Source organism: Corythoichthys intestinalis, chromosome 12 (genome assembly GCF_030265065.1).
Source record: "Corythoichthys intestinalis isolate RoL2023-P3 chromosome 12, ASM3026506v1, whole genome shotgun sequence".
Lineage (NCBI taxonomy): Eukaryota > Metazoa > Chordata > Actinopteri > Syngnathiformes > Syngnathidae > Corythoichthys > Corythoichthys intestinalis.
In genome coordinates, this window is record NC_080406.1 from 34,891,526 (window position 1) to 34,919,187 (window position 27,662).

Below are 27,662 nucleotides of genomic sequence, written 5' to 3' on the forward strand. Positions count from 1 at the left end.
AGCAATGCGCCACATTCGTTACGTTCAGGGAAGCCGATTATTTTATAAAAAATATTGCTTAGTTTAACATCTGTACATCATTTTAGTATACATATGTAAATATTCAGTATATGGCGCAAAACACTCAGGTGACTTGAAGTTCCGCTTTGAGACCCCCAATTTGGCCAAATTTTAAAATAGTCCTATATGCATGTGTGATACATCATTGGAAAGCTTAAAATCTCAATTTTCTGGGGGAATAAAAACTTTTAACAGGAGGGCATTTTGAAAGAAAAAAAAAAAAAAAAAAAAATTAAATAGCAAAACCCTAACTTGAGGTGAGAGCACGCGAGAGCAGAATTAAAGACGCCACAATTTTAGCGAGATATTTTTGCATACTTACCTCTTTTCGATCCAAAAACTCCATGTAGCATGTATCACCGAGTGTCACGACACAGCTGTGATTGGCATGAGCCGCATCATGGGTGAAACTTGGTAATATATTAAGGGTAGAGCAGTTTATTTTACAGAGGTTTGTAAGCGCAGAAACTGCTTTTTCAGTCTTGTCTGTGTTTTCCGCCATATTTATTTTTTAAAAAAGTTAGCAAGAGAGAAACCCAGCCGGGCCCGAACATAATAATTGACATTTTGGGCCTGGCCCGGCCCGCTCGGGCTTAAGATCTTACGTCTAATCAATTTAAACACAAAAGATACATATTTAACATTTCAGAACTACTTTAGGCCTGTCAACTTGGGATTAATGGCATTTTCCTGTATTTGTTGAATGCAAAAATTACTATATATAAGCTTTAAATACACATATAAACAGAAGAGTTGACCAAAGTGCTCACTTTACATAATTCAAATGTAAGCCTCATAAGAATCAAATTGGGCAACCTCACATTTGTTAAAATTAATTAACTATCAATGTTTCTCAAAAAAGTTGTAAAAAGTGTGGCACAGTGGAAAAGAGAGGTTTAGGATTCCTAGCTCATATTCATATATATTCTATATATATATTTACTACCAGTATGCGCATACTACTAGGTGCTGGGTTGTTAGGGCCAAGGTTTGTTGAATCGACACATAAGGAACCTTGCAATCAGGGCCTACACATGATTTTTTTTTAATGTATGCTTAATGGATTTATTGAGCTGTATGGCCCTGCTTTGCTTGGGTGAAAAGTGAAAAGTGGCATTTTCTATGCTAGTTTTTGGAGTTTTGGACTAAATTTCCGCGCCAAACGGAGGGCTACAGAGATCAAACACATCCAAGAACAGTCCCAGACACATACAGCGGTGTAAAATTTCGTCAAAATCCGCCCAGTCGGCAAAATCAAACCAGAGGACTCCGGGACTTGTGTTGTGCATTTGTTCTTCTCACTTTGTTGATTGTTCGTGGACAAAATTCTGACAATATGTGTAGCCTGTGTTAACATGAGGTGTAGATTGATATGCCGGCCACTTGAGTGACCAAAATGAGGCAAAATTACAAATACTATTACAGTAGCCGCGTGCAGAAAGGCTGACATGGGTTTTGTTGTTACAAGGAAATACTGCAAGGTATTTTTCATCTTTTTAGATTATAGTTATGGTTATGAGCTCATCACACATGTACATATAAACACAAATAGTATGTCATTCTTTTTTATTGCAGATATTGATCGCAATAATAATTTTGGAAAACATGATTCCATTTCATGTTTTACTTAAAACAATTGGTGCGTGTGCAAAACAGGTCAATAAATCACAATTTATAAAATGATTAATGAAAAATATTAACGAAGGTGGACCATAAGTCGAGCCTTCTATCATCAAAGTAAAATGCATGTAGTCTCGATGTATGTCCATTAACGTACAATAAGTGTTGTTGTAAGGAAGATCAAGTAGTCTTCCCTTGCCTAACAATGTTTTCCATCTGTAAACAAACAAAAACTTGCAACACTTGCATTTATGCATTTAAAGTAAGAAGCCCATGTATGACTTGTAGTAGATGAGAGTTTGTTTTCCATTTCGTTTTCGTTGTAATGGCAACATTGAATTAGCAATTTAGCATGCTAATGAGGTCTCAGCTGTGACACTAAACACAAAATATTAGTCAAATTGAACATAATAGTGCCATCCTACCCGTACTGATTAGCAAAAGGCTAGCAGCAGAGAGCATGTGTTGCAGCCACACAGTACAGTAGTTGTAGTAAATAATATTAAACATCATCATAATTACAATCATCATCGTAATAACAATATCAAAGACAACAAGTTGTTTCATGCACAAGATTTTAGCTTTTGTATTTTTGGAGCACTGGACACATGAAAATACAGGGAAAGGAAAAACATACCTTCCATAACAGCGGCAACATGGCAACATAAACACCCGGTCTTTGTGGTGGCATGGGCTTGGTTCGACATCTGCCTCCTTGAACATGCTGTCCTGCCATGTCATGATGATGGCAGATGGATGTGATATTTCCACTGTCTTTTTTGAGGGATTTTGATGATGCCGCTCCAGCTCCATTGTTGTTTTGGTTGGAGAACATGGAAAACTGAAGTCGCGAGCAGAAATGTGGAAGTAAAGCGGAAGTACCTCGGAAACTTGTCTATAGAGATTAAGATAAAAAGGCGAAATGTATCACTAACAAATATTACGGAAATGTGTGCATTCTTTTAAAATCCACCGTCTTGTTTTGGATTACTCAAAGCCACAACGTATCATCACAACACATTTAAATTTGTACATGGAAGTTTGAAAGGCAACTGTGACATTACATCTCTGTTGTCTCCACAGTCAGGGATTTTTTTTGCTAATTTTTGGAATTTCCAATGAATTTTCTACACTAAATGGAGGCCAACGGAGTTCAAACCAAACTAAGAACACTCCAAGACATATAAAGTACAACTGTGTAAAATTTCATCAAAATCCACCCAGCCATTTCAGAATCTATAGGGAGCGAAGTTCATAGGACTGCGCTATGCTGGACTGAGATGTTTGATGTTTCTCCAGGTGTATTTGCTGGAGCCACCTCTCCCGTGTGGGGGACACGGCCACCAGTGCTCCTATGACATGGGCACCACGGTTCCCAGATAGCAGACCGACGTTGAAAAGATGTTGGATCAACATTCCGCCGTCGATCTTATATCGTTGAATTAATGTCACTTTTGCACCCTCCATTAATGTTGTTTCAACATTGAAATCCATACAAAACCTAAATGTCATATCAATTATTAATAATATTGGAACAACACTGAATCAATGTTATGTTTTCGACCAAAACGCCCGCTCATCCATAATTCAATGACTTTTCAATCATATTTCCCGGTCAGTCATAAATCAACTACTCGTCAACATTAGCTCATCAACTATAAAACAATGTTAACCCAACCATCACCTGACATACCATGGAACAACATTGTTTCAACGTCACTTGACGTCGAAAATTTCGATGTCAACCATACTGATGATTTTGATGGAAAATCAATGTTTATTCAATGTCGGTCTGCTATCTGGGTTGCTTTCCCCTTCCAGCCTTGCTCCAGCTCTTCCCTGAGCCCTTGGTATTTCTCTAGTTTGTTGTGTTCCTTTTTCCTGATATTGCTATCATTGAGGATGGCCGTATCAATCACAATGGCTGTCCTCTGCTGCTTATCCATGAACATGATTTCCAGATCATATCATATATACACGGTGTAGAAATGAAGCCACTTCTGCCAGCTCAACACCAAGCCCGACATTACACTAATGTGATGCCCATCGCCCAGTTCACTCGCATGGCCATCGATGGAGACAATGCTGCGTGCAGTTCAATTATTCAGTTGGATGAGAAAGTGTCAAAACTTTTGACCGTATGTGTTTACATGCTCGTGTTTGCCCGCGGCGATTCACTGGATTTGATCCTCAAACACGGAGCCCCTGTGCCGCCGACGTGACGAGCACTCAGCCTGCAGCGCCTTTTTTCGATTTATTCCACCGTTGTGTCGCACAAATCAATGACATATTTGTGGATCTTGAAAACATATATGAAAATCGTAGATAAAACACATGTGATTCGCGGATTTCAATCATGCATGTATTTGTGTGAATATTTTTTTAAGACAAATCCCTCCCCATAGCTGGATGCAAACTGCATGTAGCAGCAAGAAGTATTCGGCTTGAGCTCGAATGGAGAGCAGTTTTTTCCTTTTTCTCGCCTTTTTGTGTGTTTGTATTCAAGCTAAATAAAGACACAGGGTTCTCGAAAAGCATTTTTCATTGCCATGTGTCATGCAGCACAAAATCAATTTCTGGACTTTTCACCACTCCTTCACTCTTTCACCACAGTTTTCATCGGACCCAGCACGCTCGTTGTTTTTGTCAAAAAGTGGTTAGAGTGCTCTTCTAGATTTTTTATTTTCACAGGGAAGTGTGTAGGAATGTTTAAGACTACTTTATTCTGAATTCCAAGTGTGTAGACAACACAAAGACACTAGGCGCCATTGCTGGTCACGACTAATCGCAGATGTGAAGGAAATTGTTGTGCACAAACTAATACTATGTGTTAAAGTTAACAAAAAATGCCTAACACTCTATTTTTAAGTTTTTCCTGTTGAATTTTTGGAGTCTAGTCAACGATAGCATAGAAAAGCAGTATAGAATAGGGTACCATATTTTGATTTCCAAAAAAGAGGACACTGCTCGGCCTCGAGATACCAAAATTTTACTCGAAGTTCACTCAAAGATGCCTTACCACTTTAATATACAGTGCCTTGCAAAAGTATTCGGCCCCCTTGAACCTTGCAACCTTTCGCCACATTTCAGGCTTCAAACATAAAGATATAAAATTTTAATTTTTTGTCAAGAATCAACAACAAGTGGGACACAATCGTGAAGTGGAACAAAATTTATTGGATAATTTAAACTTTTTTAACAAATAAAAAACTGAAAAGTGGGGCGTGCAATATTATTCGGCCCCCTTGCATTAATACTTTGTAGCGCCACCTTTTGCTCCAATTACAGCTGCAAGTCGCTTGGGGTATGTTTCTATTAGTTTTGCACATCGAGAGACTGACATTCTTGCCCATTCTTCCTTGCAAAACAGCTCGAGCTCAGTGAGGTTGGATGGAGAGTGTTTGTGAACAGCAGTCTTCAGCTCTTTCCACAGATTCTCGATTGGATTCAGGTCTGGACTTTGACTTGGCCATTCTAACACCTGGATACGTTTATTTTTTAACCATTCCATTGTAGATTGCTGAAGAAAAGCAGGCCCAAACCATAATGCTGCCACCACCATGTTTGACAGTGGGGATGGTGTGTTCAGGGAGAAGAGCCGTGTCGCTTTTACGCCAAACATATCGTTTTGCATTGTGGCCAAAAAGTTCAATTTTGGTTTCATCTGACCAGAGCACCTTCTTCCACATGTTTGGTGTGTCTCCCAGGTGGCTTGTGGCAAACTTTAAACGAGACTTTTTATGGATATCTTTGAGAAATGGCTTTCTTCTTGCCACTCTTCCATAAAGGCCAGATTTGTGCAGTGTACGACTGATTGTTGTCCTATGGACAGACTCTCCCACCTCAGCTGTAGATCTCTGCAGTTCATCCAGAGTGATCATGGGCCTCTTGGCTGCATCTCTGATCAGTTTTCTCCTTGTTTGAGAAGAAAGTTTGGAAAGACGGCCAGGTCTTGGTAGATTTGCAGTGGTCTGATGCTCCTTCCATTTCAATATGATGGCTTGCACAGTGCTCCTTGAGATGTTTAAAGCTTGGGAAATCTTTTTGTATCCAAATCCGGCTTTAAACTTCTCCATAACAGTATCTCGGACCTGCCTGGTGTGTTCCTTGGTTTTCATAATGCTCTCTGCACTTTAAACAGAACCCTGAGACTATCACAGAGCAGGTGCATTTATACGGAGACTTGATTACACACAGGTGGATTCTATTTAGCATCATCGGTCATTTAGGACAACATTGGATCATTCAGAGATCCTCACTAAACTTCTGGAGTGAGTTTGCTGCACTGAAAGTAAAGGGGCCGAATAATATTGCATGCCCCACTTTTCAGTTTTTTATTTGTTAAAAAAGTTTAAATTATCCAATAAATGTTGTTCCACTTCACGATTGTGTCCCACTTGATGTTGATTCTTGACAAAAAAATTACATTTCATATCTTTATGTTTGAAGCCTGAAATGTGGCGAAAGGTTGCAAGATTCAAGGGGGCCGAATACTTTTGCAAGGCACTGTATTTAAAAGAGTGCCTCCTCTGTCTGGATAGGAAAATTCAGTTTTATTTTTATTGTTTTTTTCTTTGTTTTTCTTTTTTGGATTGAATAATAAAGACATAAATCTATCTCTATGTAATCAGTCAGCAACTTTATCATTACAAAGAAGTTCAAAAACTAATAGCTAAATCTTTTATGAATGTAATGCAGACCCATGGAAGTGTAGTCCAGTCAATACACACACGCAGTAGGCTATGTGACAACTAAACATTTTTAGAAATTACTATCTATACAATTGTCGTTGACAAATTGTTATTCCCACTCAAATATAATCCTCATTCAATTTTCAAGATTGCACACAAACAATAACCAAAATAAACTGAGAAACAACTCAATAGGATGTTTCCAAACGATGCAGTTCAAAACTAAATTTCCCATAATTCAAAGCGCCACTTAGCTCATTTACAATTACCCCTATTAGCGACCACCTGTAGCCGAGGCAAAAATCAAACATTGCCATAAAAACTTTACAATCATCGGCACCGCAATATGCGACACCAAATGGGATTTTACAGATCACACCAGTACAAAGCTCCAGCAGAAGCCAATAGTTGTCGAAAGGTAAAAGCAAGTGTACAGTACATACCGATAGCCTGCGAGCTCCTGGCGTGACGAAGGTTTTTTTTGGGAATAATGCCATGATAAAGTCAGTCTGTGACTGTGTACGTTGGTATCCGAAGTAGAATAAATATATTTTCGACTTAATTTGTTAAGGTGGCTGGATGGGGTGACCCAAAAGCACAGCAATGAGAAGTCTGGAATTCAAAATCCAAGGGTGTGTTTATTAGACAAAGAGAAAAAAAAGGAACGTTGGTGGGAAGTGGTGCCTCTGCAGATTTCTTGATTGTGCTTGAAGGCTGAGTTGGCTCAGTATTGCTGTAAAGACAGCAAGTAAAAATGAGTCACAAAGTTAGTAATTAGAGTGGCCTGTACTTTTACCATAAGAGGTGAGGCGGAGCTCTGGCCTTGAATGACGTGCAGACTTCTAGTGGCAGGCAGTTGATTGGGAAGTGGAGGCAGGTGTGGAGATTGGTGAAAGGTGTGCACAGCAGAGTCAGTTGCCACGTTTACATGGAGCCAAATATTCCAATTACAATCGGAATATTTGTTCAAACCGAATAAATGTGTTCCATATAAACACCTCATTCGGAATGAACAGGCCCAAACCGAATGGAATTTCATTCCGATTCACAAGGGTGGAATATTCCTTTTCCCAAACCAATTAGAAGTAAAATTATATCATGTAAATAGGGAAGCGGAATGGTGTCTGGTTGCGTTGTTTCTGCACATGCTCCGTACTGACGTGGTGACGTCACTTGGTGACGTAAGTAACGTCACTTGCAACATGGCTTCCAAGCACAGCGCACCTAATTGGAGTCCGGCGGAAAGATTGTATTTAATTCAAACTTTAAAAGAATTGAATATAATCGCTCGCTTAGACGGGCGTAAAACGAGGAACAGTGAACTATTTAAAAAAGTTCACGAGAGGTTACACGAAGCCGGAATAGACTGGATCGATGACCAGATTAGAAACCGGTGGAAAACCGGCTACTACAAGGCAAAAGAGCAAAACAGCAGAAGCGGATATGACCCCACAAACACAACAAGTGGGTTAAAGTTAAAACAGCAGCACTCCGACGATCGATCTCCATGTTTTGCAACGTGACGCTTTGTTTTGATTAATCTGCGCATGTCAGACGGCAGTTGTCAAACGTCCTTTCGGAATAAAGGCAGTCACCTGTAAACGCTGGATCGGAATAGATGAAGTGACATGTAAACAGCTGATCTGAAATTTCCATTCGGAATGATTTGAATCGGTATGAATAAAAGTCAGCATGTAAACGTGGCTAGTGAGGAGGTAGAGGAGGATGTGAAGGTGAAGTTGAGCGAGCTGTAACATAATTACTATTTTGGGTACATGAGCATTTGATTGATACAGTGATACCTCTACATACGAAGTTAATTCGTTCCAGGACCTTGTTTGTAAGTTAAAATGGTCGTATGTCGAGCAGGATTTTCATCATAATTTCATGAATTCGTTCCACAGCCCGAAAACCTATACTAAATCCTTAATAAATGTGGCTGGTACTATTGCAAATAACAATTACACAGAGCAAAACAAATAAATTATGAATAAAAATCGGAATAATAATATAATAATAGTAATAATAATAATAATAATAATACCTGTAATAATGTAACGAATGAGGTTCTAATGTGGTGGATGTATTTTGCGTGGTGTACCTGAACGTACAGCACGGCTAACTTGACAGAGTGAGAGGGACTTTTAACTTTCACCTTGTCCAGCTCCGGTGGACAGTAGGCATGTTGTGTTGCACAAGTTCTGAAATAAATGATATCTGACAAAACTGGCAATTTTTTTGGTGATGTTACCACAATAATAATTGTCACCTTAACTTCTAATGACTGGCGAACGGAGATCGGAGGACGACCGTAGAGATCGTAGACATTCTACGGCCGTATTGTCGAGCCAGTTCACGGACGCGCGCAACATGCTAATATTTTTTTATCATTTCCATTTTCATTTACATGGTAAGCCTCACTTTTTTTCCTTTTATCACCACCTGCACTAACATTCTTGGAACCCATGTTGATTTCTCTCACAAGAAAATCCTCCGTGCGTCCATCTTGTGGAAAAACAAAGAAACTGCGGCGCTGTCATAAATTGTCATATTTCGAGTATGCCGACGGATGTTGAAACAAATGTCGAGTCAAATTTTACATTGGATGTCGAAAAGATCGGGTGTCGAAGCGATCATATGTCGAGGTACCACTATATACCTATTGATCTTAATAAAAGTCTTAACAAATGGGCAGACTCTCTGGGAACACGTCACAGGCAGCACAGTACCGTAGTTTTCTGTGCAAAGCATCAGTCAATTTCAACACACGCTAATTGGTCTCGTGAAAAATAATGAAAAACGGACATTTTCATGAATTTAAAAAATCCTGCCGGATGCCACGGACAGGAAGTAAAAAGTGGACATGTCTGGGCAAAAGAGGACGTTTGGTCACCCTAATAAAGAACATACGTAGATGCACGCTGTACGACGGATATACAAGTGCAGCCCATTGAAGGCTTAGAATACATGTGAAAGAGACTTGTCAATGAAGAAAGATAGGAATCAAATGGACTGAACTTCTCAAGATTTCTGTAGCTCTTCCTAAATCACTGCTCGAGGGAAGAGAACGATGTGCATCATTAACTTTTCCCCAAAGTCATTAATTATGTAATGTGCAGACAAATCTTCTAAAGGCGAGCCACTTCTTCTCTCCCATTGATTTATCTTTAACTTAACGCTAACTGGTGGCATCCACAATAAAATTCTTTCTCAGCCAGAACATCATAGCAAAATGCAATACTCCTACAGTATCAGTTAAGGAACTTTTGACTTCATTGTAATTTACTTTTTATGCCTCACTTCAGATGACAGCAAAATAAACTGATTTGAAGCGTATTTAACACGCAAGGCCAGAAAAAAGTGAAACTGCTTTTGTCAAAGCTACTAAACGTTTTAATCATCCTTTTTCAAGGTGACAAATGTGTGGTAGCAACAACAGCCGAATCCAGTCCAATTATGTGCCACCGCTTTAAGTGCCAAATGAGGAGAATAGAGTGCAAACAAAGTGGAGGGTGATACAAGAGCTTTTCATAATGAAGATGTGTTAAAGCAGGTGAAATGATAGTTTAAATCATAAGGGTTCAATATTGTTGTTCGTAATTACAGAAAAAGTGTTGTAATTATTTACTTGGTGGAAGGACTTTAAAGATGTTATCTCTTTCAAGAATTTAAACTGGGAGGGCTGGTTGCGATCAAGCAGTTAATGTGCAATTGATCCAACATGATCCAGATATCAGTGCTCCAAACTGCTCCTAAATGGGGACCCTAAAATTAAACACAGTTCATATCAATGATTCATCTACCCACACCAGTAATTTGGCTGATTTAAATTTTCGTTTTTAAATCATTATACTTCTTGAATAGTTTTTGTTGTTGCTGATTAACTTTTGGTCCACACTCTTTAGGGCTATAATACTCAAAAGAGCCATGAGATTACTGTATTTTAGGGCTGCAGCTATCGATTATTTAAGTAATCAATTAATCTATCAATTAATTAGTTCAAATAATCGAGTAATCGGATTTATTTATTTAATGCGCTGGAGAATAAATTTTAGGAGATGCAAAACAATGGTTTGCTAAGATTCCACTTTAAAAAGAGAATTAAATGCGAATACAAAATAAAATTCCTGAGTGATTTTTTTTAAAAATGCACAATTGCGTTTTCATTTCACAAGAGCAATAAATTCAATTAGGAATAGATTTAAAATACCTGAGTTTAGCCTCAAACGGTATTAAAAAAAATTAATAAATGAGGATCGAAGTAAAACAAAATTGGCTAACTTGTATAGCAAAAGTTTGCTAGCTTAAATGCTATAAAATTATTATTTTTTTAACAATGCTCTTTACAAATTGTTCAAACACATACATTCCCACGAAAAAAAAAGAAAAAACTGCTTAATATACCTCTAAACTGCAATGCATGAACAATCTTATTAGCTCAAACAAAAATTTAATGCCTTATATTGGTCTTAACAAGGAGCAGTTGGATCCAGCTGTCAGATGAGCTACAGTGGGGCAAATAAGTATTTAGTCAACCACCAATTGTGCAAGTTCTCCTACTTGAAAAGATTAGAGAGGCCTGTAATTGTCAACATGGGTAAATCTCAACCATGAGACACATAATGTGGAAAAAGAAACAGATAATCACATTGTTTGATTTTTAAAGAATGTATTTCCAAATTCGAGTGGAAAATAAGTATTTGGTCGCCTACAAACAAGCAAGATTTCTGGCTGTCAAAGAGGTCTAACTTCTTCTAATGGGGTCTAACGAGGCTCCACTCGTTACCTGTATTAATGGCACCTGTTTTAACTCATTATCGGTATAAAAGACACCTGTCCACAACCTCAGTCACTCACACTCTAAACTCCACTATGGCCAAGACCGAAGAGCTGTCGGAGGACACCAGAGACAAAATTGTAGACCTGCACCAGGCTGGGAAGACTGAATCTGCAATACAGTGCCTTGCAAAAGTATTTGGCCCCCTTGAATCTTGCAGCCTTTCGCCACATTTCAGGCTTCAAACATAAAGATATGAAATTTAAATTTTTTGTCAAGAATCAACAACAAGTGGGACACAATTGTGAAGTGGAACAACATTTATTGGATAATTTAAACTTTTTTAACAAATAAAAAACTGAAAAGTGGGGCGTGCAATATTATTCGGCCCCTTTACTTTCAGTGCAGCAAACTCACTCCAGAAGTTCAGTGAGGATCTCTGAATGATCCAATGTTGTCCTAAATGACCGATGATGATAAATAGAATCCACCTGTGTGTAATCAAGTCTCCGTATAAATGCACCTGCTCTGTGATAGTCTCAGGGTTCTGTTTAAAGTGCAGAGAGCATTATGAAAACCAAGGAATACACCAGGCAGGTCCGAGATACTGTTGTGGAGAAGTTTAAAGCCGGATTTGGATACAAAAAGATTTCCCAAGCTTTAAACATCTCAAGGAGCACTGTGCAAGCCATCATATTGAAATTGAAGGAGCATCAGTCCACTGCAAATCCACCAAGACCCGGCCGTCCTTCCAAACTTTCTTCTCAAACAAGGAGAAAACTGATCAGAGATGCAGCCAAGAGGCCCATGATCACTCTGGATGAACTGCAGAGTTCTACAGCTGAGGTGGGAGAGTCTGTCCATAGGACAACAATCAGTCGTACACTGCACAAATCTGCCCTTTATGGAAGAGTGGCAAGAAGAAAGCCATTTCTCAAAGATATCCATAAAAAGTCTCGTTTAAAGTTTGCCACAAGCCACCTGGGAGACACACCAAACATGTGGAAGAAGGTACTCAGGTCAGATGAAACCAAAATTGAACTTTTTGGCCACAATGCAAAACGATATGTTTGGCGTAAAAGCAACACAGCTCATCACCCTGAACACACCATCCCCACTGCCAAACATTGTGGTGGCAGCATCATGGTTTGGACCTGCTTTTCTTCAGCAGGGACAGGGAAGATGGTTAAAATTGACGGGAAGATGGATGCAGCCAAATACAGGAACATTCTGGAAGAAAACCTGTTGGTATCTGCACAAGAACTGAGACTGGGACGGAGATTTATCTTCCAACAGGACAATGATCCAAAACATAAAGCCAAATCTACAATGGAATGGTTCAAAAATAAATGTATCCAGGTGTTAGAATGGCCAAGTCAACGTCCAGACCTGAATCCAATCGAGAATCTGTGGAAAGAGCTGAAGACTGCTGTTCACAAACACTCTCCATCCAACCTCACTGAGCTCGAGCTGTTTTGCAAGGAAGAATGGGCAAGAATGTCAGTCTCTCGATGTGCAAAACTGATAGAAACATACCCCAAGCGACTTGCAGCTGTAATTGGAGCAAAAGGTGGCGCTACAAAGTATTAACGCAAGGGGGCCGAATAATATTGCACGCCCCACTTTTCAGTTTTTTATTTGTTAAAAAAGTTTAAATTATCCAATAAATGTTGTTCCACTTCACGATTGTGTCCCACTTGTTGTTGATTCTTGACAAAAAAATTAAAATTTTATATCTTTATGTTTGAAGCCTGAAATGTGGCGAAAGGTTGCAAAGTTCAAGGGGGCCGAATACTTTTGCAAGGAACTGTAGGTAAAAACGCTTGGTGTGAAGAAATCAACTGTGGAAGCAATTATTAGAAAATGGAAGACATACAAGACCACTGATAATCTCCCTCGATCTGGGGCTCTATGCAAGATCTCACCCCGTGAAAATCCCAGAACCACACGGGGGGACCTAGTGAATGACCTACAGAGAGCTGGGACCACAGTAACAAAGGCTACTACCAGTAACACAATGCGCTGCCAGGGACTCAAATCCTGCACTGCCAGACGTGTCCCCCTGCTGAATCCAGTACACGTCCAGGCCTGTCTGCTGTTCTCTAGAGAGCATTTGGATCATCCAGAAGAGGACTGGGAGATTGTGTTATGGTCAGATGAAACCAAAATAGAACTTTTTGGTAGAAACACAGGTTCTCGTGTTTGGAGGAGAAATACTGAATTGCATCCGAAGAACACCATACCCACTGTGAAGCATGGGGGTGGAAACATCATGCTTTAGGGCTGTTTTTCTGCAAAGGGACCAGGACGACTGATTTGTGTATGTATCGAGAGATTTTGAGTGAAAATCTCCTTCTATCAGCAAGGGCATTGAAGATGAGACGTGGCTGGGTCTTTCAGCATGACAATGATCCCAAACACACAGCCAGGGCAACAAAGGAGTGGATTCATAAGAAGCATTTCAAGGTCCTGGAGGGGCCTAGCCAGTCTCCAGATCTCAACCCAATAGAAAATCTGTGGAGGGAGTTGAAAGTCCGTGTTGCCCAACGACAGAACCAAAACCTCACTGCTCTAGAGGATATCTGCATGGAGGAATGGGCCAAAATACCAGCAACACTGTGTGAAAAGCTTGTGAAGAGTTACAGAAAATGTTTAGCCTCCGTTATTGCCAACAAAGGGTACTTAACAAAGAATTAAGATGAGCTTTTGGTGTTGACCAAATCCGTATTTTCCACCATGATTTGCAAATAAATTCTTTAAAAATCTAACAATGTGATTCTGTTGGTTGAGGTTTACCCATGTTGACAATTAAAGGCCTTTCTAATATTTTCAAGTGGGAGAACTTGCACAATTAGTGATTGACTAAATACTTATTTGCCTCTGTATGTCATTCACTGTTGCCACTAGAGGGCAGTTTTTCCACCCAAGTCAATAAAACCTAAAGCAACCTTTTCAAAATAAACCATTACAACCTAAGTCTAATTAAATGAATCCTTGAAGCAGCAAAATTGGATTCGAAGCTTTTTTCGAATCAAATTACTTGAATGAATCGATTAATTGTTTATTAATCATCATTTATTCATAATATAGTGAAAATGAGTGGCAATGTGAATAATCAAATTAGATTTAACAACCTTAAAGCTACAGTACTCCCAGTAAAAAAAATAAAAAGTATTCTGGAGCCCTGGGTATCATTCAATTTGTTTTGAATATTTAATAATATGAGACAATCGTACATTTATATGGATTTGCAAACAAAATGGCCCCCCCAAAGAAATACCAAACTTCGATCTGGTCTGCGACAAAAATGAATTTTAGACCCCTAAATTATTGGAAAGTAATTTTGTTCTGTGTTTTGAGCTGGTGATATCCAAAAGAATTTAAATGATTCATTGAAGTTGGGCCATGTACCAGGATCTGACTAAGCTACATGCTAATTTCCAAGCTAGTATAGACTTAGACTTATGATCTTTTATTGCAGCCACTGGTAAGTGAAATCCTCGTAGGGCTGAGGTTATGATTTTAGTTTGTATATCTTTTGGTTTGTCTCTATGTTTGTGTTCAAGATAACGCAAGAGCGAAGAAGGATTATTATCAAAATTGCGGGATATGTTTGTAATATTAAACAGAAGTGGTGATTACACTTCGAGGTAAAGAGGTCAATGCTCACAGAGGTCAGAAAAGGAATAACTTGACAATGGGCAACCCTAGTTAACTCAAATTTGCAGTGGAGGTGAATGATGAGAAAGGGTCAAAGTTCACAGCAGTCAGAAATATGGTGACACTTTGGATTTGGCTTATTAGGCCAAGGTCTGCTTTCTCAGGGCACTCCTCTACTCTGATTGTATATTTTATTATGTATTGTAGTACATATGTTGACCTTCACCATGTACAACTCTGCATTTTAGGAGTCAGATAAGTCTTTGTTACTTTTAAGTAACTGATGTTCCTTTTCACAGGCGAACATCTGCGAGTATGTTCGCAGGGAAACACGTGTTGTACTCAAGAAATGGAAGACGCCTTCAGCCAGCGGAGCAAACAGCAGTTTGGTGAGCTGATGGACGAGATGAGTCATACTTTGAGGACCATGTTTGTGTCCAGACATCAGAAATTTGATGGTGAGTTAGAGTCTGCTCCATTTTCCTTTTCGCTTTGATAGAAAGCAGGCGTTTTGTACACATTTGAGCCGGCCGGCAATGAATTATCATTTTTCAGTGCCATTGACGGTCAAAATGGATTGGACGTCTAGCACCATAAACGAAAGCCTATGAGATAATTTTTATGTATTTCTTTTTTTAAATATAACATTTATGTCCCTAAACTGTCTGGATTCCAACATGTTAGAGCAAGCAGCAGTCAACAGCCCATTTAGCAGTCAACAGCCCATTTCCACATTTTTTTGTTAACCAAAACATCAAAAAGCGATGTGTGAAAACCCTCTCAGCCAAATGAGACACATACTCGTACTCACACTGCAGTTATGTGTTAAAATGTTCAAGAAAATCAAAAGACTTTATGCTAATGTACTAAAAGGTTAACTGTTTGTAGCGCTTTACTGTATTCCGCCTGACCCATTATGAGTAGATAAGAAGAAGCACTTGTTAGTATGCAAGTAGGTGAAGTATCCTTCCTTTCGTTGGATTAAATAAAACACGGCTCCGTGCTCAGTAGATTGACAAGAACAACCTAGAGCCGAACTTTGCATTATTAAGCGTTGTTTCACCGTCTTGAGTGCAGTGCTGTGAGATGAAGCCCCCACAGCGACTGCCTTGACCACTGGGCTGATGCTACAGCAAGTGGGGGTAAGCGTGTGGGAGAGGGGGGCTCATTACCCAGAGCAGACACTCTTCCCGCCGTAGTTCACACCTACTTCTTGTAGCTTCCTCAATAGAGTCAGCTCCTTTTAATGAGATCTAATAATCTTTCTCACTCCCGACATGAGACTGTGTGGGCAGGAATGTCTTATCACCTCACATGCAGAGGTGAAAAGTCTGGAGGCGGATATGGCCCACCTGTCTTTTTGATGTTTAAGGTGATTTCAATGGCGCACCTAGTGAAATGCATCATATAAAACTTTCATTTCTTATTAAAGTTGTACCTATCAAGATTTAATTCTCGGTTGACTTTGCAGCACTTGGGGTTTCCTTGGTAACAAGTAATGTAGTTTTAAATCAACACCTCATGCTCGATGGGCACGTTGAATAAAAGCTGCATTTGTGACTTTTTGCAGGTGTCAGAAGAAATCATATTGCTGTGATGAATAATTAAGATGTTAGCTACAGTAGAAGTTTATTTAACACAAATTTTATTTATTTTGTTAATTTACCTTTTATTTTTTTTTAAAGGTGGGGAGGCAGATTATTTCAAATGTAATTTTTCATTTTTTAATTGCAAACAGGAAAAATAGTAAATAGTTGCTTAAAATGAAAAAAAAAAAATCATATTTTTCAAAAAGAACACTGCAACAAAACACTAAGCATTCTGTTTTAATGTGTCTTTTCTAGGGCTGTCAAACGATTACAATTTTTAATCGAGTTAATCACAGCTTAAAAATTAATTAATCGTAATTAATCGCAATTCAAACCACCTCTAAAATATGTCATATTTTTCTGTAAATTATTGTTGGAATGGAAAGATAGGACACAAGACAGATACAGTGGGGAGAACAAGTATTCGATACACTGCTTGGCAGTGTATCAAATACTTGTTCTCCCCACTGTATATACATTCAACATACTGTACATAAGTAACAATAAATCAACAAGATGGCATTAACATTAACATTCTGTTAAAGCAATCCATGGATAGAAAGACTTGTAGTTCTTAAAAGAATGTTAGTACAAGTTCTAGAAATTTTAAATTAAAAACCCCTCTTAATGTTTTTGTTTTAATAAAATATGTAAAATTTTCAATCAAAAAATAAACTCATAGCTCGCCATTGTTGATGTCAATAATTACACAATGCTCATGGTCCATAAAATCAGTCGCACCAAAGCGTCAGCAGAGGGAGACAAAAAACACAAGTAACAAGTGGACATGACACTGCTGTCTTTTAATCTGTGTGAGCGGGGCATGTGCGTTAATTGCGTCAAATATTCTAACGTGATTAATTTAAAAAATGAATTACCGCCCGTTAACGCGATAATTTTGACAGCCCTAGTCTTTTTTAAATTAAAAACAACAAAATTGAAAAATGAAATGTTCTTCCCCAAATAATTGGGGCAGGGATAGAAAACATACCATATTTTCCGCACTATAAGGCACACCTAAAAGCCTTACATTTTTTCAAAAGCCGGCAGTGCACCTTATATATGAATCAATATTCAGCCGCAACAGGTCTTACAGCAACTCGGAGCACAGCTCCATCTAATGGATGCATAACGTAACCCCAGCCTCTCCTGGAGCGTCTATTCTAGTGCTGCAACGATGAATCAATTAAGTAATTCGATTAGAAAAAAGCTGCTTCGAGGATTGATAATATAGGGACATTGTAATGTTTGTTTTTTGTTTTTGAAAGTGTGTTTAGTTGTAATGATTTGGGTGGATATACTGCCCTGTGGATATACTGCCCTGTAGTGGCAACAGTGAATATGACATAGCTCATCTAACGGCTGGATCCAGCTGCTCCTTGTTAAGACCAGCATATTTCATGATTAGTCAGGAGAGAGTTGTGTTTGTTTTAAAAGTGCATTTAGTTGTATTGATTTGGGTGGATATACTGCCCTGTAGTGGCAACATTGAATATGCCATAACTCGTCTTACATGGCTGAATACAGCTGCTCCCTGTTCAGACCAACATAAGGTGTATTTTTGTTTGAGGAAATATGTTTGTCTATGCATTCGTTATCTAGTTTAGAAGTATATTTAGCAGTTTTTGTGGGAATATGTGTATGAATGATTTGTTAAGAGCATTGTAAAAAAAAAAAAAAAAAAGCCTTTTATAGCATTTAAGCTAGCGGACTTTTGCAGTGCAAGTTAGCCAATTGTTCTTTTGTTGTACAGTACTTCGATCCTCATTCATTCATTTTTTATGTTGTCTGAGGGTAAGCGCAGGTATTTTAATTTATTTTTAAATGCATTTGTTGCTCTAGTTAAATAAAAGTGAAATCCTTCATAATTTGAGGAAGCACTAAGGAATTTAATTTTGTATTCGCATTTATTATTCTTTAGAAATGGTATTCTTAGAAGGCCAAACTTATTATTAATGCAAGCAGAAACACTTGTTTATTTGTTTTACATATCACAAAATTTATTCTGCAACTCAATAAATGTTCGTAATCCGATTACTCGATTAGTTGAACTAACAAATTGATAAATTAATCGATTACCTAAATAATCGATAGCTGAAGCCCTAGTCTATTCTATGCACCTTATAATGTGGTGCGCCTTATAGTGTGGAAAATACGGTAAATTTTTGCACGAGTTACTTTTGGGGGCCACACAAAATTACGTGGGGAAAGTTATCATGCCACCAGGCCTTGTGTTAGACACCTGTTACTTAGGTAATTATTTTAGGAAGGTGTTGATATGCTACTCCGATAAAAGTTCCCAGTATGACCGTTTGGTGCCATTGACAGTGCTCGACGTCCAATCCATTTTGACATTGACCATTCGCTGCCAATCTGTCCCAGTCAAAATGGATTGGACTTCTAGCGTTGTCAATGGCAGTCAGTGAGTCAAACACAAAGTGATGTCATTGATTACCACAGCAACTTAGAAAATCAAATACTATTGAAACAACTACAGCAGCTTGAATAGTTCTAGTGATGTCTAGCTTTTTCATCCAGGCATGGCCGCTTCCTTCACTCTATACACAGTTCCTGGAAACACATGAATAAATAAACATTTTCTCTATTTTGATTTGCTGCTGTCAATGCACAGTGAATATCACAAGCAGGGAAGGTATCAGCTTTGGCCAGACGTGCCATTTCCCCTTGAGATTTGCTGCCATCCCCCATAATTTCATCAGCGGCAAAGCAGATTCCATTTGAAAGTTCAGCTTTTTTCCTTTGAGCTTCCACAAGTATTGATTGCCACATTTTTGTCATTCATCGGATTAGAGTGTTTGAAATTGGGTGTGATTGTCAAGACTGAACAAAGGCGGTGAAAGTGAACCCTGGGATTCACTGCTAGAAGATATGAGAGGAATAGTGTAAAAATCTAAATGCTGCATTATTTATTAAGCTTGTACATTTTTTGAGTTCATGTATTTCTCTGCTAAGCAGCAAAGGCGCGAATGAGATGAGTGTCGATGTTGGTGTTGAGCCAAAACTCGCCAAACAAGCTATTAGTTCATGAAGATGCTCTGTAACATTGAATTAACACCTGGCGTTGGAGTGCACCTACATAGTAGAGTTATGTTCTCTTCTTGGAGGAGAATTTATAATGAGCGTGCTTATAGCTGCTGTCATAGTTGACAAGGCCTGAAGGCAAGTATTTCAAAACATAGGGTCAGTAAGGACACACATTTTAAAATCTTAACAAATTTGGGTAAATGTCAGGGATGCTGCACATGTTGAGGAAAAAAATCGATATGCCTGTGCGCACTGAACTTACGATGAGTTGTCTGACAATATGATACCTTAATAGTCAATTAACCCTTGATTAAATTTGCAATTAGTCGATCACTGGACTCATTTATAAATATCGTTATTTGCTGCTATGCAATGGACTCTCATGATACGAGCACAATCCGTTCCATGACCAAGCTCATAACATCGATGTGCTCGTATCATGAATGGATTTTCTTCATAAGAAATACCGTAATTTTCGGACTATAAGGCGCACCTTACTATATGCCGCCACCCACCAAATTCGGCACGAAAACGGCATTTGTTCCTAGATAAGCCGCACTGGACTATGAGTTGCGGTCTTGTTGTAAAAACACAAGGAATTAATTTCTCAGTTTTCAACTTGAAGGAGAAAAAAAAGACAAAAGTGACGGGTCAAAGAAGTGAAAGATGTTTAGGTAATTTACAGCTAATTCATGAACTTCAGGGCAGTTGCACATTACCAATACTAGTACATACTCAATAGATTGAACTCCCTTAACTTAAAAACCTTTCTTGCCAAATGTATCACATTTGATACACTTAGAATTTCATGATTTTGAGACTAATTCAGAATTTTGAAATATCAAAAAAAAAATAATGGTTGCAAGTCAACTCATGCAGGTTCCATGAGGGGGGAAAAAAACAGGATTTAGCAAGGTTTATAGATATTAGAGCGCTTATTACACACATTTTTTTTTCTTTTTTACAAATTTGAAAAAAAGGTTTCATTAAGACCTTTTTTTCCAAATTTTGTGATTCTCTGACAATTGCTTCATATTGCAGGCGTTAAAGGGTTAAACTTAACATTTTCCTAAGTGACAAGCGAGGAAAAAACACTTTTAACAAATATTACACTGCAGGATTATCGCTCACATAATCTTTTTAAAGGTGTCTCTTAATCTTTTGCTTGCTTTAATTAGAGCATGAGGGGACGATGCTAAAGTTCAGCAGGATTATCAGTAAAAAAAAAATACAAATAATTTCCAATGTTTCTTAGCAAACAGACATCTTGTTGTTTGTGTTTGTAGAAATATTTTTCAATTACATAAGACCCTGAAGAGGTGTCTTGATTTGACATTGTACAATAAATGTGAAATGAATCTTGACGGATGTGATGTGGGCAATACAGACGGTAAACATTCAATTTATTGCCTTTGAGAAATAGACTTTGTCTTGAGATCTTGTTCGTGAAACTTCAAAGATAATCCATAATGATGAATTCCATTGGTTATTTTCCGTGTTTTATTAAAGGGTGGTAAATTGACCCTGGTTTCTGATTGACTTGGATACCATTGACGGCGATAGACGTCCAATCCATTTGACCTGGCAGAGGCTGGTTTAGAGTAGTCTCATGTCAATAGCACTGACACATTATCATGAAAATCTATCTACAACTGAGTAATAATTGATCATTGATAATTTTCCTTGCAGAATTCTTCTTGGAGCTCCTGGAAAACACCGAACGCTCCTTAAACGAGATGTTTGTACGGACGTACGGCAAGCCCTACATGCAGAATGCAGAGGTTTTTGAGAACCTCTTCGCCGAGCTCAAGCGCTACTACACTGGAGGCAACGTCAACTTGGAGGAAATGCTCAACGACTTTTGGTCACGGTTGCTGGAGCGTATGTTCACGCTGCTCAACTCCCAGTACGTCATCACCGAGGACTACCTGGAGTGCGTCAGCAAGTACACCGATCAACTAAAGCCCTTCGGAGACGTGCCCAGGAAGCTAAAGGGTCAGATCACCCGAGCATTCATCACCGCTCGCACTTTTGTGCAAGGACTCTCCGTCGGCCGCGAGGTGGCTCAGAGAGTCTCTAAGGTATACCACAGAAGGTCTGAGATTCAACAACTATTTTTTGCACACCTGCAGATTTGAACACGCCTGAGGTCATGTTTGCTGTTTGTGCAGCGAGCTTTCTTCTATTTTACTGTAAACAACCTCCGCCTTACTTTTTTTGAGTGGGCTTTCAAACAATTTAAAACAGGGGTGTAAAGCATTTCTTCGCCCTACGCTATGTCGTAGTTATGATTTCTTCCCAACATTAATTGACTCATTGTCAACCAATTGATCAAGTGAACAACTATTTTGATAGTTACTTAATTGTTTAGAGACATTGTTGACCTATAATAATCCATATCTTTTTGGTGAGGCCTTTAATGGAAAATATTAATTAATTAATTAATTAATTAATTAATTAATTAATCATGGCTTCAGCTATCGATTATTTTAGTAGTCGATTAATCGACAAACCATTAGTTCGAATAATCGAGTAATCGGATAAGGAACATGAAAAATTAAATTACTTGAGCTGACCTCAAACGGTATAAAAAAATAAATAAATGAGGATCTATGTACAACAAAAGAACAATTGGCTAACTTACATCACAAAAGTTCGCTAGTTTAAGTGCTATAAAATGATAACTTTTTTACAATGCTCTTAACAAATGGTTCAGACACACATTCCCACAAAAATAGGCTAAATACACATATAAACTAAATTACGAATGCATTAAAAAAAACAGCATTAGCTCAAACAAAATGTAACTTATGTTGGTCTTAACAGGGAGCACCTGGATTCAACCATGTGAATTGAGGCAGAATAGAAGGCAGTGTATCCACCCAAATCAATAAAACTAGATGCAAACACTTTCTAAATAAACCATTACAACGTCACTTTAATTAAACGAATACTCGAAGCAGCAAAATTTAATTTGAATATTTTTTTTCTAATTGAATACTCGAGTTAATCGATTAATCGTTGCAGCTCTAGAATGAATGAATGTTTTATGTATATTAGTGATGCACGATAATACATTTTTCAACCGATACCGATAACCGATAATTTCCTCGTCATTCCAACCGATAACCGATAATGTCAAGCCGATAATTCAATTAAAAGATTTATGTAAAACTTTAAAGTATACACAAAAGAAAATATTACTGTGCAAAAATATAATTTATTGCTCTTTTTTTCAACATAAAATATGAACATGTCGTCAATTCAAACAACTAAATAATGACAGATTGTCTGACGTTGTGTAATGGTAAACTTTTGGCAACAATTAATTAAAGAGTAAATACCTAAGTTGCACAAAAATGCCTTTAAAAGTAAGCCATTCCTAACGTATATAACATTATTACACTGCAAAACACACCTCCTTAAAACTAGTCAGTTTTAAGTGTAAATCTATTGGCAATAAGTGAAATTATCTGCCATCGCTTCAAGTGTATTTCTCTCAGATTTCTTGGAAGAAAAATAGCTAGCTGAAAATAATCTTAACAGCCTTGTTTTAAGCAATACATTATTATACTTAATCCAAAAAAAAAAAAAAACTTGGAAGAAGGAAAGATTTTGAATAATATTTGTGGCTACAGAATATTGATTTAAGAATTTGACGATCTACTGTGACTGTAATTGATCAGAGAAATACGTTAAATAATTTGAAAAGTGATTGCTAATGTTACATGCTTTGTTGCACACTGTGAAAATGATTAACTCAAAAGAGCGAGATGTCATGTACCCATTCTGCAGCGCTTTGTTTACATTTGCGGCTTTCACGACATTTGCTTTGCAGCAGCTAAACTGATACACGGCAGTCCTATTTGGACGGAGTTGGAGCTCGCATCCGCGTGCGTGTTGTTTTGTGCCTGAGTTTTGTTAAGCCAAAAATAAAGGCAGCGTTACAAAGTCATCTGACCGCTCGTCATTTTACATACTGAATGCATTATTGACTGGCTGACTTCGTTTTCTCCATGTTTAAATTATCATCTAACCACTGTGCCGTCATGATAAGCTTGCTTACTGGACATCACATTTTCATGAAGAATGGTGGTCGTATAAACTGCATTATTTTTTTTAATCCAGGGCTTTGGTTCTCGGGTCATTTAGGTAAAAAAAAAAAAAAAACGTGTCTCGTCTCGGCGGCAGCTACATTCGTACCGGATAATCCGCTCGCCCCAGCCGGTTCGCCGCTGCGTATTCGGGTCCTGGCTCTGCTCGCACGCTGTGGGGGGACGCTCGAGAAACCGGAGTGTTCGCCGGAGGTCCCGAAGCCGGGCTCGGCCCGCCCCGCCTTCGGCGAGGCGGCGGCGGCCTGCCGGACCGGCCAGAGTGGCGGGCTCCGTCGGAAGACGGCTACTTGCCGACTATCGGTCTCCAGTCGTGCCGGTGTTTAGCTTTAGATGCGAATTTACCACCCGCCTTGGGCTGCATTCCCGAACAGCCCGACTCTGTATCGTCACAAGCCCTGTAGTTTTAACTTAGTGTTTACAATAGCTTTAGCGTTCCCGCTAGCGGGAGCCTCGTATTCGTTCCAAAAATCTTTGTGATGCAGTTTTAAATGGCTGCTGGGCTAGTGGTTTTGAATGAGGACTCTTTCTTTCTGCCTCGTGGAACTTCTACGGTATATGTTTCGCAGATGCCGAGAGCGTCGTTTTTTTAGTAACAGCCGCCGTAATACTCAAATACTTCTTGTCGTGTAACTCCGCCTCCTCAACCCCTCCTCCCTCGGGGGCTTCAGAGAGGGGAGGGGTTGAGGAGGCGGCGTGCTGCATTCTTCGGTTGCGCACATTTGGAGGCTAAATCAAGTATATAATTATCGGATTGCATTATCGGTTGAATTTTTTAATATCTGGATTATCTGTGTGACGTCATAATTGCCATTATCGGCCGATAATTATCGGTGACCGATATTATCGTGTATCTTTAATGTATATACTGTATATTTTTAAAAGATTTATTATCTTTTACATTATATTTTTTTACATTCAAAAGAAAAACAGAACAAGGGAAACTACTAAATATTCTCTTTAAATCATTTTTGTTTTTTTTATTTAATTCATTCTTTTAAATAAAAAAAAAAAAAAGGGGGGGGGGGCAATTTCCTCCTGGCTAACAGTTTGACACCTGTGGTTTAAAAGGACAGACTATTGATATAAGAGTAGTTCAATAAATTGTAAAGACAAATAATTCCCATTTTCTGATTTGTAGTAATTAAAAACATATTTGTGAATAAGTTTGTACTTCGAGAAAATGGCCACCTAATATGGTGGCAGCCATTTTATCAATGTTAGTACTATTATAGCCAATCAAATATGACTATCCCTGATTGCCCTGAGCTCGAGTCTGTCGGTGTGTATGCATTTTTTTCTTGTATAATCATTATTTTCTTCAATTTGAGAGGTCTAAAAATATGACATTTAGATACTTAAATACTTTGAGCTATAGACGTCATAATATATTGACGGGACACGGGAAGCAGGGCCGATTAATGGGGGGCCTGCATTGTTGGCGTGGCCGTCTAGGATGACCGAGTGGACTCACGGACAAAAAGCTTTTTCCATTGTAAATTCTTATGAATAAATGCTTAAATCCCTGAATTCTTTATAATAAAATACTCCTGAGACAATACTTCCTGTTTGTATGCAGTACAGCTTTCATACTTTTTCAACCTAAATTCGGCGTTGGATCGCTGCATGTGTTTTGAGAATAACTGCGACCGACTTCGACCTACTGAAGCGAAGTGTAAGACAGCCCTCTACATGAAGGCGTGGCGCAATATGGAGATTGTGACCCGCAAATATCATTATGAAGTCTATATTTGAGCAACCTTCTTTTTTGCGAAGCTCATTTACTGCTGTTTCTTGTGCATGATGTTGCTTTTCGAAGTGACATGCAGAAATAAGGTAATTCGAGAAGTGGTCAGTATTTGCAAACTTTTCTCCGAGCATCTACCAATTATAATTAAGCTGTACGTCCTTAATATTCTGTTTGATATAACGTACTGATTTAATGCCTCTCCTGCTTCTATACCGTACTGCCGCGGGAGTGTTTGCACTTTTGATCATATACTTGGTGAGATTAAAGGAAAAAGCGCAGGATAAAGTTAGGATCAATTAACAACAAGTGACTCCACATGTTCGAATATCACTCCTGTGTGTTGATTGCCTGTGAGAATCTGTTTGAAGTATACTGAGGGTGTGAGCAAACATCTTCCAGCCAAATCAAAAAGGCGTCATCACAAAATTAACTTCAGGTGAATGATTACAAGAACAATTGTTTTTATGGTTTAAAATAGAACGTTCGGATGTCAGTCATGAAAAGTTGAAGTTATAAATGCAGTCTATGACAAAATCGTTCTGCTCACTATGGCACTCGGAAAGATACTACGTCTGGTCATTTTTGATAGCCCTTGTCCTCATTAGGGTCTCAAGTGTGCTGAAGCATGTCCCACTCGACTTTTGGCAAATAGAAGGGTACACCCCGAACTGGCCGCCTGACAAGTTTGTAAACTGTGATGAGTTATTTTTTGGAATGAAATTCATACTATTTGAAGTTGAACACACTGATGCCTGAAATGACATTTAACATACTGTACAGTATATGCAATGGGAGAATAAATGAGTAAAAACAAATTGTAACAATATGTAGAAAATTCAATTGGAAAAATACCGAAATGGGAAAATACTAAATTAATCATAAAGCAATCATAGAAAAGTAAAATCAATAGAAATACATATAGAAAATTAATTAAAAGTTTCAAAATGTTAAAATTTTCAAAAAAAAAAAATAAAAAAAAAAGATTCTACTTTTTCCCTCATTTATTTTCTCCTAGTCAAAATGGATTGGACATCTTGAGCCTCTAATGGCACTGAAACATAAGCCAATTTGAAAGAATGGGACGTCCATCGTTGTGAATGAGTTAAATATATTTTCTACTCTGTATTTACTTTTATTTCCTCTCATTTTTAATTTTGTTTCCTTGTGATTTTTCTTTTTTTTTTTTTTTTTTTTTTTTTTTTTTTTTTCTTAAATCAGGGCATTCTCATTCTTCTTCTTCTTCTTTTCCTTTCGGCTTTAGATAGTGCCAAAATAATTGAAGTTGTGAAATGAAAATTTTCCCTGTAAAATGAAAAAATTTAACTTGTAAAAAAAACAAAAAAAAAAACAAAAAAAAACAAAAAAAAACAAAAAACAATTTGTAATCCCATTTGGCTCACCATCGATTTCCGTGCCATTTTTAAATGCAAAATTAACTGATATTCAAATTGTGATTACATTCACTTCATAAATCCTTTCAGTACATGACATTCAAGAGAAAACAATGTAAACTCCTTACCTGAGCGTGCTCCACCATTTTTAGCATCTGCCGTGATGACGAACAAGCAGCCACAGTCAGCAGTTTGGCAATGGTGTATCTCGCCCTCCTCCCCGTTTAAATCGTTGAACAATCGCCGTTCTGATGGTTGGTTACAAGTGACTAGGGGGAGACGAAAACTCACTTGTAATTGGTAATTCTAAAAAAAAAAAAAAAATCACTTGCAAACAGAAAAAAAAAATTGTAGAACAATATATTAGATTTTTTTTTTTTTTTTTTTTCAATTTTATTTCACAACGCAAAATTTGGAAATACTAGTTGTTGTTTTTTTTGTTTGTTTTACAAGTCAAAATTCATGTCATTGTTATTTTACAGGGATATTTTTTATCTTACAACGAGGTTACAAGTAACTTTTTGGCTCCAAAAACTCAAAAAGAATGTGACAAAATTTGTGCATTGGCAATTGGTCATTTTAGCTGTATATTTTCAATTTTATTTTCTGTAGTCAGTATTTTTGTATTAATATTATTTTTATGTAGTTATGTATTCCTCCAATGTTTTACTCATACTTGTTAAATGTAAATGCATGCATCGGGGGTTAAAATCAGGCAAGCAAAGTATCACAAACCAGATAATGGAAATTGATAGATTAAAGCCCTACTTGTTCGCTCCAACTAAATGAATATATACAAAAGACTTTTCAAAAACATTCAACTTTTGTTGTGAAAACAACACAGAAGAACATCTAAGACGAGCAGGAGAACTGTTCTATTATTTATAACCTTCTTTCAGTAGTCTTTCTCAAAGCACATAAAGGATTCCTCCTTTAGGCAAGGGACGTGATCTTGGAATTAAAATGT

At 38.0% G+C, this 27,662-nt stretch overlaps 1 protein-coding gene across 1 annotated transcript in view; it reads left to right on the plus strand.

Annotated features, from left to right (window-relative positions):
* The window catches only part of LOC130926924 (glypican-6-like), a 199,086-nt gene that overhangs the window by 55,038 nt on the left and 116,386 nt on the right, over positions 1 to 27,662 (plus strand). Inside the window, exons 2-3 of the mRNA XM_057852250.1 lie at positions 15,108 to 15,266; positions 21,132 to 21,523. Of these exons, the coding sequence (XP_057708233.1) occupies positions 15,108 to 15,266; positions 21,132 to 21,523 (551 nt within the window). The remainder of the gene's footprint in view (positions 1 to 15,107; positions 15,267 to 21,131; positions 21,524 to 27,662) is intronic.